Source organism: Chenopodium album, chromosome 26, assembly GCF_948465745.1.
Source record: "Chenopodium album chromosome 26, dcCheAlbu1.1, whole genome shotgun sequence".
Lineage (NCBI taxonomy): Eukaryota > Viridiplantae > Streptophyta > Magnoliopsida > Caryophyllales > Amaranthaceae > Chenopodium > Chenopodium album.
Genome location: NC_137859.1, coordinates 34,506,004 through 34,521,137, shown reverse-complemented (window position 1 = coordinate 34,521,137; position 15,134 = coordinate 34,506,004). Strand labels below are relative to the sequence as shown.

The window sequence follows — 15,134 nt, the reverse complement described above, 5'->3', positions numbered from 1 at the left end:
ATGCAATTTTGAAAGAATTTAATGCACATGCTATTTACGTGCAACTAATTACATACACCATGCATCTCCAACCTACCTTTTCTTATGTATATACACTCATCAACTCATTGACAATAAGACATTAATAATGTTTAATATTTATTTTGACAATAGGCCGATAAATTAGAGGTAGTTTCTTAACTTGTACAGTACTTTGTATATCTATTTACATAGTTTATTTTTTATTGGAATATACTCGGTAAGCTCTATATATTTTCAACTTTTTATTTTTATTATTATTATTTTTTTTTTACAGAATATAGTCAAATCACGTAGGGTCTTATTAGTTCTTAGATTTGTCTCTAATCATATTCTCTATATATTAAATTTTAAAAAAAAATACTCACTTGATAGGATTCGAATCCCAGATTTTTAGAATCTGAGGTAAAAGTCTTACTAAGTGAGCTAACACTTTGTTAATCTTATATACTCCTTATGTAATATTGTATATATACCGTACATATACAATAAATATACCATTGTACATAGATATTTGACAGTCTTTACTACCAAAACTTCTCGAATAATCAACAGATTAAACTACGGTAAATTCTTGCCGACCAATATGGTCATTTTTATTTTATTAAATGCTCCTTGCCTACTTACCTCATTTAATTAAAAAAAAATAGAAAAAAAAATTACTAAAATAAAAAAATTAAAAATTTAAAAAAAAAAAAAAAAAAAAAAACTTTTTAGCCATATCAAATATAGGTAACTTGTTTTCAATGCAATGAAAATGATTGTTCGGATCCATATTCTGCATTTCTAATAATTATAAGTCAAAATTAAAAATGTTAATAAATTCAAATGTACTTGTAAATTTCATTAAAGTTATCTGATAACGTTGGGCCGGAAATTTGGTGGTTGAGGACGGAAAGGGACCTTCTGCCTTGTGGTTAATTATATAAACAGGTAAATAAATAATCTGGGGTATCACTACTGAAAATCAAATATAAATGCGTTCAGTTTTATTTTTCTATTTTTATTTTTAGGGGATGTATCTAATAATCTAGGTACTATCAGCCAAAGTGAAATGTGAGTAATATTAATATATAACCAACCAATCATGAAATTTTAACCATTAGTTTTAACTTTTAGGGGGCGTTTGGTTCACAGAGTGGTATGGGGTTAACGTGGTATCGGGTTGGAACTTGATACTTAATACCATGTGTTTGGTTTAATTCTGGAATGAAATATCTCACTATTCTCTCCTTTTATTTGATACCTAAGGGAATGGAATGAGCCAAACCCACTTTCCCCCCAAGGTTTCTAAACCCCATACCTCATGGGTTTGAGATATGGGTTTGAAATTCATATTTTTGACAACCAAACATATGGTATGGATTTTAGTCATTCTAAACCCATACCTCATACCTATATTTCGTGAACCAAACGCCCCCTTAGTTTCGTTAATCTTTCGATAAATATTAGAATATGTGAGCTTTAAAGATTTTGATACAATTGGATTTCAAAAATTAAAATTCAACAAGTATCAAGTTATCAACTATGATTGTGCTTGACAACGAGTAATACATTGTGATTTGTGAGACATTATAAGTTACAAACCACTACACAGAAATCTCAACTTATTACTTGTACAAGTTATAAACCACTACACAAAAATCTCAACTCAGTCCAAACCAAATTCGAACAGCTTAATTGTATTACACAATTTGATTTATACTATTGTATTATTGTATATAATATTTTATACTTCCTCAATTCTTTTTACTTACAACACACCTTTTCAGCATACTATTTGAGAAAGTGGTTAGACAATTAAGTTATAAAATTTAAATTATACTCCCTCCGTTTGTAAATACTTAGGGCCTGTTCACATTACTGAACTGAGCTGAACTAATTGGAGCTGAACTGAACTGAACTGATTGGAGCTGAATTGAACTAAATTGAGCTGAAATGAATATTTTATGAGATAGGGAAATTAGGAGCTGAACTGAACTGAATTGATTGGAGCTGAACTGAAATGAACTGAACTGAAATTAAGTAAATGTGAACAGACCCTTACTCCACTTTCCTTTTACGGCCGTTTTTTTTAATACTTGCTTCATTTTCCTTTTGGAAAGCTCTAACAATATTTAATTCATTTCTCTCATCTAGTGGACCCAACATAAATCACATTTTATTAATTTCATATTCTCTCACCTCCAATTCTCTTACTTACTTTTGCCTTTTATAACTTTTTATTCTTCTACCAACCTCACTACCTCCATATTTTATTAGTTTCTCCAATTTCTCCTAAAACTCCGCGCATGGAGAAATGAAGCAAGTATTTAAAAATGGATCGAGTAACAACTTATCACTTTATTGTTAATGATGGTAAAATTTTGTCAATTAATTTGTTCGTTTACCTAACAATCTAATATTTCACATAAACCGAGTATTAAAAAATGTACTCCAAGTAAATAAAACAGATTAAGTATATACGAAGTATGTATTATACTATACCAAATTTATACTTCCTCCGTTCTGTTAATATTGCAACAATGGACTTGTTGCACTATTCCTCACTCTTGTTTGACCATATTATATGATTTATACGTTAAGCAAAATATAGTCATGTGAGATATTGTTGGATTTATCTCAAAAAATACTTTCACAATATCAACTTTTTATAAATTTCACTTTTACACAATTATAGATATTTAGCATATAAAATGTGCATTTGGATGCGTTATTTCCTCCTTGTTGCAATATTAATAGAACGCAGGAAGTACTATTTTAATATCATAACTTGAAATGTTGTGACTTGTGAATCTAGGCTGTTGACCAAAATTGACACATCAATTATGATATAGGTGATATTAAGGCCAACCATGACAGGCCAAGTAAAACTGTAGATAATTTATTCATACTGCAATAAATTGGTTGACAGCCAGAACATTCAAGTTGCCATGTGGCTATGGTCTTGTAGATCAGATATTGCAATTCTGAAATTCTGACGTCTGAATCATACGCTGTTAATCAATAGGTCTACAACTTATTTATTTCTATTTTCAAGGTATTTAAGGCATCTTATTGGCCAATAGTCGTAATTTTACTAGTATTATTTAGCCTATTTGTTAAAATTATTTTAGTTGTCTTGCCCATGTTAAAATATAGTCTATACCTGTTTGAAAAATAAAAAATTTCTAAAATTATACAGATTTTTGTGATTACTAACGAAGTATTAGCTATTTTCATAGGCTAACAAATGCGGAGTTTTAGGAAGAATGCGGATTACAAAATAAATTAGGTTAAAAGTTAGGGAAATTCTCATTGGTACACCCGTGGTTTTGACTTTTCCCATTGATACACTCCAAAATTTTTGTCTTCCCATCGGTACACCCATGGTTTAGTCTTTTTCCCAACCGTGACTAACACCATTAAAAAGTATTCCATTAAGTTAAAATAATTAAGGAAAAGACTATATTACCCCTTTTGAATATCTAATGTCTCGATTTGCGTGTCGACAATTGTTCGGTTAAAGATTTGGAAGTCATGTTAGTCCTTAAGGATCCAGACCTCGAAATTAGCAAAAAAAAAATAACGCAAATGTCTCATGTGCATGTCAAAAAATGTCTCGGTTTGCGTGTCGTTACTTTTTTGTGATAATAATTGTTCGGTTAAGGTTTTAGGGGTCATTTTCACCCTTTAAGAATCTAAATCGAACTCGAAAATGTCAAATAATTAACGAAAATGTCTCGTTTTGCGTGTCATGACAAAACAAAAAAAGAAATATCATGACGTGCAAAATGAGATATTTTCGTTAATTTTTTGACAATTTCGAGTTCGATTTTGATCCATAGAGGGTCAACATGACCCCTAAAACCTTAACTGAACAATTATTATCACAAAAAAGTAATGGCACGCAAATCGAGATATTTTTTGAACGCATATGAGACATTTGCGTTATTTTTTTTTTGCTAATTTCGAGTTTAATTTGGATCCTTAGCGACTAACATGATTCCCAAAACTTTAACCGAACAATTTTCGACACGCAAATCAAGACATTAGATGTTTAAAGGGGGTATTATAGTCTTTTCCTTAATTATTTTTAGTTAATGAAATACTTTTTAACGGTATTAGTCACAGTTGGGAAAAAGACCAAACCATGGATGTACCGATGGGAAGGCAAAAATTTTAGAGTGTATCAATGGGAAAAGTCAAAACCACGAGTGTACCAATGGGAATTTCCCTAAAAGTTAAAACTTTGAGTGAAAGGGCCAAATGAAATCCTGTTATGATATAGTAGTCATATAGATGACACGTTTCTTATTAGCACCTTAGCTATTTTAGTAGTATTATAATAATCAAATTAACATCTCAATCTAATGCCTTTAATTACATAAATTTTAGTTAAGGTGATTGTCAAATAATTATAATCATTTATAGGGCATTTGGAATTTGAGAATGAGGGTTTGGGGACTAAAAGGTGAAAATGAGATTGATAATTATATGAAAATATGTCAATAATATACCTTGTTTGTATAGTGGGTGGAAATATATAGGGAATAAAAATCAATTTCACAAAAACATACCCTAACTATCATTTCTTTTTCATTTTTTCAGTAATGGCAAAAATAACATTATAATTGATTATCTCCGGTAGGGGTGTACAAAAACTGGCCCGGACCTGAAACCGACCTAAACCGAACCTGTTGGGACCGGACCTGATCCGGACCTGTAGATTCAGGTTCGGTCTCGGTCCTTGAAATTCAAGGATTCCGGGTTTCAGGTCCGGTCCGGGTAAAACCCGGAAATTTCAGGTCCGGACCTGAAATCGGTAAAAGTACTTTTTTTTATTTAATAAGTCTAAATAGGTCCATAAACAGGTCCAAATATGTCCAAACAGGTCTAAACAGGTCTACACTTTCATATTATTTAAAAAAATCAAAAAAAATAATAACTAGGACTATTCAGGTCCAAACCCGAACCGAACCTGATTTTTCAGGTCTGGACCGGAACCGGACCTGTTGATTCAGGTCCGGTCTCCGGTCCTTAAAAATCAAGGATTCAGGTCCCGGTCCATTCAAGTCCGGGTCAGGTCCGGTCCGGTTTTGGACCGGTGTACAACCCTAATCTCCGGTACTCAAACGTAAGACCAACTAGCCTTCTAGGTACAAAAGGAAACTCATCTAGTGTAGACAACAACCAAGCCAAATGCACGGTAGTACATATCATAAGCATACAAATTAAATATAAACCACATACTACCGTGGCTTAATTACAAAATACTTCCTAAAAAACACGGGCCTTTTTCCATGAGTCTTGAAAAATCACCCTAGTTGCCCTGGCTCAAATATACAGGCCTACAATTAGTACGTAAGGTGTCTTAAATATTTTATGTCTTACCAATTAGAATTTAGATGCCTGAAATGTGCTGCTAAACATGGTCTATGGTGCGTTAATTTCAAACAGCTAGTATACTCCCTTCGTTACGATTTACTCGCAACAATTACTATAAATGGGTGTTACACATTACTTGCAACAAAATTTATTCTTTTCTTTTGTAGTAAGTTTTTTAGGGTAAAATGTCAGATTTACCCTAACCTTTTTTTTTTTCTAAAAAAAAAGTTTGTTTAATTGTTTGTAAACTACATTACTTAATTTTAATTTAACTTACTCTATACTAATCTACTCTAACCATTCCCACCAAAAATTACCCCATCTACTTCTTAATTCATCAACCATCTTTCATCTTCCCAACTACCAAATTGAATATTCTTCATTCAATTGCCCTCGAAGATGCTGCCCGAACTTCTCTTCTTTAAGAGAAATCTCTAGATTCTCTTCATAAACCCTAGATCTCCTCCTTCTTCCTGTTTTCTCTCTCCTCTTAGTTCTCTGTTCTTTCTCTTCCCTTTTCTCTGTGAAACCCTAACATCAATTCCTTCGCATTTCTGGAAATATGAGTCCCAAAAAAACGAAAAAGAGTCCTTGAAACGCTCTGAGAAGGACAATGAGTCCACTCTGTACATTGCACGACGCGGCGATGGAGTGATGAAACCTGTTTGTAGGTGCTCTACGTCGTTTGCGAGGTACTCTGGTGGTAAAATTGGGGCTAAGTTGGTTTACAGTTCAAGAAACAATGAGGAAGAGGTTGTGGTTGTATATCCACCCAAGAAGGCGGCTGTTGAGGTGGCGGTTGTGCCAGATATGTCCGAGTATACTGCTGTTGTTGTTCAAGAGGCTGTTGGTGAGAAGGGGTCCCTAAAAAATGCTGATTTGGAGAAGAAGGAGACTCCGGAGAAGGAAATAGCCACCTCAAGCTCTCTTAGGGGGCAGAAAATGGTCTAGATCTGTCTTCAAGGACGACTACAGCGACTGGGATCCATATTACCTGGCCTATCTGAGGGATAAGTACCCTAATGACTTCCCCCTATCTCTGAACTTGTAGCGTAACTATGGCTAAACCCTAATTATTTTACTTTTTTGTGTTATTGGCTGCAATTGTTGCTTGTTTGCTCTTAAATATGAAACCCTGCTGTTTAATTATGCATATGTTGGTGTTGGTTTGAGTATGAATATTGTTGATTATGTATTAGTGTATCGACATGTGTACAAAATCTGATTGTGTAGATTACTTTGAGAAGAGGAAGTATAAGATAGTTTAATAAAAATTAATAATAACACATTGTTTTACGTGGTTCACTAACATTATGTTAACTAATACTCCGAACATAAGCCAATTTATATTATTGTACAAATATGCCTTCAAATATATGTAACACTTTATTAAATTATTAGCTAGCTAGCTACATACATTGCGACCATTATGGCATGATGTAAACATGATTGTACTTTATACATGACATTTAATCTAATTTTATACAGAAAGTTTATTGAGAGCCATAGAAAAAGATGGATTAGTGATAGTATACCCACCATCAACAACAAAATTAGCACCACTCACAAACTTAGCTTCATCACTTGCCAAAAACAATGCTGCATTAGCAACATCCAAGGGCTCCGGTGTAACCCCTTTAAGAGCATAAGATTCACAAATTCTTTCGTCAATTGTCTTCTTATCTATCCCCAATGCATTCATTACTAATGGCGTTGAAACAACACCTGGCGAAATCGCATTCACCCTTATGCCATATTGCCCTAATTCAACGCACAAGTTCTTCGTTAAACCAACTATTGCGTGCTTCGACATGGCATATGCATGTGTTGACTCAATAGATATCACCGATGCAATACTAGCGGTAAAGAGAATGACACCGGACTTAGCCGGAATCATCACCCTTGCAGCGTGCTTAGCTCCTAAGAAACCACCGTGCACATTTATTTCAAACACGCTTTTAAAATTCTCATTTGTGGAAGTTAGAATAGATTGGTCCGGGTCTCCAACTATACCAGCATTGTTGAACATGATGTCGAGTTTTCTGTGTTTAGAGATGGTGTGATCAATGAGATTTTTGACATCATTGTCATCAGATACATTGCAGTGAACGTAAGTGATTACATCTCCGTGATCGTTGTTGACTTCATTGCATAAGGAAAGGCCTTGTTCATCTTGTGTTAGAGATAATTGATATCCCAAATATCACGCCTTCAATCAGTGAGCAATTATCAAGCATAGTGCCATTAATATATATTGCCTTCTATATGTAAATATTTTCTCAATTAATTAGGCTTTATTCTCTCCTAGGATAGTGCTAGAATATAATATTATGTTGAAAATATATTTGTATAAATACCCTTGTAATTATCCTTGTAAAAAGTAATTTACTCAATCAAATATTATTCTCTACATAGTATTCAGAGCCTAGATCCATTTCTTCTTCTCTGTTTCCCTTCCACGTTTCCCCTCCAATCAATTCATATGGCATCCACTAACTCCCAAGTCTCTATTCCTAATAATGATGATCCCTCTAAGCCCTTTATTCTCATCTCTCTACAACATATCATTAAGCTTACTCCAACCAATTATATATCATGGAAAACTCAATTAGAAGCCACAATGCTTGGGTATGACTTATACAAATTCATTGATGGCTCTTTCCCTGCTCCTCCTCAAACCATCACTGAAGGTGATTCTACTACCTCCAATTCTGCTTATACATACTGGTTTCGTCAAGATAAATTAATTCTTGGAGCACTTGTTGGAACTCTTTCTTCATCCCTTGTCCCTCTTATTTCCCAATGTGCTACCACTTATGATGCTTGGCAAACTCTTGCAAAAACGTATGCTAATCCATCCAAGGGACATATCAAAAAAATCAAAGATCGTCTTCGTAGTATCACCAAAGGCAATCGCTCTATCAGTGAGTATATGCAAGAGATGAAAAATTGTGCCGATCAACTCGCTTCTCTTGGACGTCCCCTTGAAGCTGATGATTTTGTTGAAAAAAATTCTTGAACAACTCAATGATCCAGATTATGATAGTATTGCTACCGCTGTCAATAGCCGAGAATCATCTATTTCATTTGATGAGTTGCATGAAAAACTCATTACTAAAGAGCTCTCACTAAAACATAAGGCTGCTTCTACCACTCCCTTTTCGGCTACCGTAAACTATGCTGCCAAAAATACTCACAAAACCAATCGTTCTAACTCCTTTAGTAATCAATCTCCACCTTCCAATGGTATTCTTCCTACTCCAAATCATCTATCTTCCATATCTCAACCTCGCTCCTCTCGTCCTTACCAAGGACGTTACCAATGGTGTCATGTTCAAGGGCATTATGTTACTCAATGTCCAATTTTTCAGCAGCAATTTCCTAATGCAATCCAACCCAAAAATCCTTCTCATGCCACAATACCACCATCCTCACAAAACCGATTTGAAGCAAAAGGTTATCAACCATCTGCCCATCCTCGTGCATATGCTGCAATTGCCTCAAATACTACTCAAAATGGATGGTTACTTGATAGTGGAGCAACACATCATGTCACAAATGATCTTGACAATCTTGCTCTTTACTCCCCGTATGAAGGAACTGATGAACTCATCATCGGAGATGGCTCGGGTCTATCCATAGCCAACACTGGTTCTACATCTTTTTTAACTCCCTTTACTCGTTTTTCTCTTCGAAATATTCTTCATGTTCCTTCAGTATCTCGTAATATAATCTCTATATCAAAGTTTTGTCGTGATAATAATTCATCTATCACCTTCTCACCTAACTCTTTTCATGTGAAGGATCTTCGAACGGGGAGGACCAACTAAATCTGGCATCTATGAATGGAGTCCTACACCACCCACTGTCCAAACTGCCACAAGTGCTCTCTCCACCACTAATTGGCATCATCGTTTAGGCCATCCCTCATATTCTATCTTACAACTTATTAGTTCCAATTTCAATCTTTCTATTCCTAAGACTAATGCTTTTCAATGTAACTCTTGTGATTGCAATAAAAGCCATAAGATGTCATTCTATCAAAATACAATCTCCTCTAATGGTCCTTTAGATGTTATTTATAGTGATGTTTGGTCATCCCCCACTCTATCATATGATGGCTACAAGTATTACATTCTTTTTGTTGACCACTATACAAAATATATGTGGTATTATCCCCTAAAAAAAAATCAGACTCTAAGGATGTCTTCCTTTTTTTCAAATTAAAAGTAGAAAAATATTTTCAAAGGTCAATTATAACTATTTTCAGTGATAATGGAGGAGAATATGAAGGTCTTGATCCTTTTCTTGCAGCTCATGGCATTACACATCTTACTTCTCCTCCGCATACTCCAGAACACAATGGATATTATGAAAGACGCCATCGTCACATTGTCGAGACGGGACTCTCTCTCCTATCTCATGCTTCTATGCCTCGAAAATATTGGACTTTAGCCTTCAACACTGCAGTATATCTTATAAATAGAATGCCTACTTCAACTCTCAACTACAATTCCCCCTTCTACAAAATATATGGTACAACTCCCAACTATAAAAAATTACGAAGTTTTGGGTGTCTTTGTTACCCGTGGCTACGTCCTTATGCCTCTAATAAACTTTATCCTCGTTCCACTCCTTGTGTATTTGTTGGGTATTCTACTACCCAAAGTGCTTATTTTTGTCTTGATCTCAACACAAATAAAATATACGTGTCAAGGCATGTAAAATTTGTGGAGGAAACTTTTCCCTTTGCCTCATCATCATTGTGTACAACACCGCACACAAAAGAAGATAATGATCAATGGTGTACTCTCTCACTACCAATATTACAAACAGCCAACAACACTCTACCCAATGAGTCCACTAATGCTACCAATACTCCTATATCATCTTCTAATAATATTACTCCTACCCCACCTTCTCCAAATGCTACACAAAATAATAATATTACCCCACCTCCTCCCCTTCCTCCAACTCACATTACAAGACTACAAAATGGGATTCGTAAGCCCATAGATAAACTCAATCTCACTGCCACTATTCAAGACACTTCCCAAGAGCCCACTACCATCACTCAAGCCCTTCGAAATCCTTTGTGGCGAGCCGCAATGCAAGATGAATTCGATGCTCTTAAAAAAAAACCATACTTGGGATTTAGTTCCTCCTTCTAATCAGAATCTAATTGGACGCAAGTGGGTTTATCATACGAAATATAAACCTGATGGCACCATTGATCGATATAAAGCTCGTCTAGTAGCCAAGGGCTTTCACCAACGCCCGGGCCTTGACTACACCGAAACTTTTAGTCCGGTTGTCAAACCCGCAACCATACGAACTGTCCTATCCATTGTTGTGACACATAGTTGTTCTCTCCAACAAATTGATATTAATAATGCCTTTCTCTAAGGCACCCTTAAGGAAGATGTCTATATGACCCAACCACCCGGTTTTATTGATACCACTCATCCTACTCATGTATGCAAATTGCGTCAAGCTCTTTATGGTCTCAAACAAGCTCCTCGAGCTTGGTATAATGAGCTCAAAACATATCTTCTAAGTCTCGGCTTCCGTAACTCAATCTCAGATTCTTCATTATTTATTCTCCGTCATCGACAAGAAACATTTTACATTCTCGTGTATGTGGATGACATAATCGTTACCGGGTCAAATACCTCACTCCTTAATTCTATTATAACCCAACTCTCTCAACGTTTCTCTCTAAAAGATCTTGGTAATCTTTCTTATTTTTTGGGTGTTGAAGTTCAACCTCATTCTAGTGGTCTATTCCTTAGTCAACAAAAATATATCCAAGATATCCTCCATAAAGCTAATATGACCAATGCTAAGTCTAATTCAACTCCTATGATCTCTCACCCCCCTCTTTCTCTTGACTATGACTCTCCAGTGGTTAATCCTACAGAATTTCGAGGTCTTGTGGGAAGCTTACAATATTTGTCACTAACCCGTCCTGATGTTGCTTTTGCTGTAAACAGATTGTCTCAGTTCATGCACAAGCCCACTCATCAACATTGGGTTGCTCTAAAACGATGGTTAAGATATCTTGGAGGAACTCTTTATCATGGCCTACTTATACACAATAACTCATCAAGTTGCTTACATGCTTTCACAGATGCTGATTGGGTCGGTGATAAAGATGACTATATCTCTACTACCGGCTATATTGTGTATCTTGGTCGTAATCCTATCTCATGGAGCTCTCGTAAACAAAAGACATGTGCTCGCTCAACAACGGAAGCGGTATATCGAGCCATTGCTAATACAACTACAGAAGTCTTATGGGTGATTAATCTTTTAAAAGAGCTTGGTTATAAACCTACTACCCCACCTGCTATTTATTGTGACAATATGGGAGCTACATATGTTGCTGCAAATCCAAAATTCCACTCAAAAATGAAGCACTTAGCTAGACTACCACTTTGTACGAGAACATGTTCAAAGTGGCGATATTCGTGTCTCATACATTTCTGGTAATGATCAGTTAGCCGATGCATTGACAAATCCTCTTGCTAGCACAAGATTTCAAACATTATCTTCCAAGATCGGCCTCACTAAGAGATCGTCCATCTTGCGGGGGCATGTTAGAGATAATTGATATCCCAAATATTCAGTGAGCAATTATCAAGAATATTGCCATTAATATATATTGCCTTCTATATGTAAATATTTTCTTAATTAATTAGGCTTTATTCTCTCCTAGGATAGTGCTAGAATATAATATTATGTTGAACATATATTTGTATAAATACCCTTGTAATCCTTGTAAAAAGTAATTTACTCAATCAAATATTATTCTCTACATCTTGAACATCGCCGATCACGACTTTGGCGCCGTGTTGGAAAAAGAGTTTTGTTGTGGTCTTTCCAAATCCACTGGCTCCCCCTGTTATAATTGCAACCTTATCTTTCAACCTGCGCAGTTGTAACTTGTCAACAAATCTATACTTCTATACTTATATATTAAAAAGCGTTCCTAAAAACGTTTATGTGTCACGTGTGCCACGTCACTACTCAATATCCTATGGCATCGCGCCATGTCACCACTCAATAATCCATGGCAATGTTAATTAAAAACGCATATAAAGAGGTTTGAACTCCTAACCTCATGGAGGAAACACCACATGCCTTACCATCTTAACTACCAATTATTTATGTTCTATTTATCCACATAAATGTATTTAAATGCAGAATACAAAATTGCATCGATCCAAACTCAAAAACAAAGAGACACATATTATTCTTTATATTCTCTTCAATATTCAACATTATATTCCAAATTAGTAATACTTCAAACACTTTATTAAAAAAAAAATAAAAAGAAATCACTCAAAGTAACATCCCGGGGCAACGCTCGGGTGACACACTAGTTACACCATCAAATCTTAGTTATTTGGTCTAAATTGATAATGGTAATTAATTAAGTGAAGCATATTTTATACGAAGTACAAATCATATATATTTTGCATCACAATAATGTATGTTGTATCTTGAGTTTGTATAAAAATAAAGCCTACCTCTAGTCTCATTATTGATAAAAACAGATGTCACTATTTTGAAAATTTTATAGTAGTCAATTGAAAATGACTATTATTAGCTTAACTAATTGACACAATGTGATTGGCTGAAATTTTACATGTGTAATGTAGATTTTTGTATGCCTAAATTAACTAAAAACCAGTTTTTCTAAATTCTTAAATTCATTTATTAATTTTGAAAATTCTATTATAATTTTAGAAAAACATATTTTTATTTTTGAAAAGTGAAAATGAATTTTAGAAATTAAAACAAACATTTTAATTAATTTGGCAATTTAAAAAAAAATTAAAAAAAATGATGATGACATGTAAAATTTCAGCTAATCACAACGAGCCATTATTTAGTTTAATATATGATATGTTTTAAAGGTGAGAGAGATTTTAAAGGGAGGAATGTTATGCATATAGAAGTGCATAACAAGGGGCATTTATGTAATTACACGATATACAGACGAATGCATATTTTGGTATCATTGGATGATCAAATAATATTACTAAACATAACGTGATACTATTTATGCATATAGTGGTATTATTTATGCATTCAGTTTTACTAATTTTATGCATAAATAATAGTACCACTGAAAATTCAAGGGTACTATATAAGCTTTCAGTGGAACAATCAGCATGTGGTCACTCATCACGAGAGACAATATGACCAAAAAATAGGTAGGGTCCACATAAAAAACTCTCTCTTCCTATCTCTCTCCTTTTTTCTCTCTCTACCATGTATCTTTAGAATATTTTAATCATTTTTATGTATTAACAAATAAATAACATTCCTCCATTACTACTTCCTCTTAGATGACCATGTAAAATCTCCGTCGTTATATATTGGTAATTTATTATGAGCTATTAAGTGTACTTGGTCCAGAACATCTCTAATGGTAAGCTAATCATCATCAAATAAATTTGGCATGCCACATACTAACATATGCTTTTATACGTTTAATTTGGTTGCTGGCAAGATGCAAGGAAAGTAATAGCTAGCTCTTTCAATAGCTCAAATTTAATTGTTTTGTGCAACGATTAAGGCTATTTATCTTGATGAAAACTATTTTCCAAAAAAAAGATGTTCCTATCAAGTAATTTCTTCACTAAACATTCATATTTAATATTCTATCTATCCCTAAAGAACCTAAGAAGTTAAGTTAATGAAATCGAATGTACTCCTATGATTTTTACAACTAAAAAAAAAAAAAAGTGAAGTAAGAAAATGAGCAAGAAAGAAATAATTCAAACCTTTGGGCAGTAAGAGGAGCAGTTGATGATATGCCGTTCATTCTTGGCCTCTTTCTACTTATCCACGCTTTTGATCTTACTACTCTTGCTCTCTAATTCTCTTTAAATCATAGCGTGGAAAAATGGTACTTTTTGCATTTTGTCTATAATAAAGTGCTAGCTTCCAAAAGACATGTACTATTTTAGGAGATTACTTGATTGAAATGTCTAAACACACGTTTTTTTTTTTTACTTCCTTCGTCCTTTATAAGTCTCATATGCCATTAGCGCAGCATAAGTATTTAGGAATGACTAAAATTGAATAAAGAAAAATGTGGAGTAGTAGGATTTGGTAAACATACTCATGTTGGATTTGGTCATTCTCGTGTCATCCCACCATATTTACACAATTTTGAAAAACATGTATTGAGATACGTAGTAGATATATTGGATATTTTTTGGGTTATATATTTTGGGAAAATACAAGTTGATCTGGCAGATAAACGAATTTTTGTTAATCTGATGGCATTTTTTTTTAAATATATTGAAAAAGCAGGGTCATTTATTCAGTACTTTTGGTGAGCTATCTAATTATTGTTTGCCTTTTGCTTTTACTGTTTGGTGAGGAAATTACACATATACCCCTTAACTAGTATATGAAAAGACGCATATACCCCTCCACTACTACTTGAAAAGACAATTATACCCCTTTGTTTATCTGGGGAATTGACTAGGTATCCCTCATATATTTTGTGATATACGAATTATTTATTTTAGCTAAAAGATTTTAACGTGTTGCTCATCAATGTGCCTCTTGTGCTATATCAAGTTCATATTGGATTCATTCTCGTGTCAACTCAATACATGCATAGCTTTACCATTTTGTTTTAATCGGTTTTAAAAAGAATTAAAGATTAATGAAAAACAACAATAACACACCCATTTATTTACATGGTGATTCACTGACATTGTGTT

General features: G+C 34.2%; 1 protein-coding gene across 1 annotated transcript; it reads right to left on the bottom strand.

Moving 5' to 3' along the window:
* Positions 1–6,865: 6,865 nt before the first annotated feature.
* Positions 6,866–14,221, bottom strand: LOC145617102 (short chain aldehyde dehydrogenase 1-like). Its single transcript, XM_081671790.1, has 4 exons — positions 14,181–14,221; positions 12,204–12,315; positions 8,809–8,815; positions 6,866–7,548 (listed from the first exon to the last, which is right to left on the bottom strand). Exons 1-4 carry the CDS (start codon positions 14,219–14,221, stop codon positions 6,866–6,868), a joined length of 843 nt encoding a protein of 280 aa, XP_081527916.1.
* Between the last annotated feature and the right edge of the window lie 913 nt (positions 14,222–15,134).

What these genes read in the sequence shown, in the direction of transcription:
- LOC145617102 (XM_081671790.1), bottom strand. Translation starts at nt 14,221, where the DNA reads ATGAACGGCATATCATCAACTGCTCCTCTTACTGCCCAAAG. An exon ending in GCTCCTCTTACTGCCCAAAG is followed by an intron (nt 12,316 to 14,180) that starts GTTTGAATTATT and finishes ACAACTGCGCAG; the next exon opens with GTTGAAAGATAAGGTTGCAA.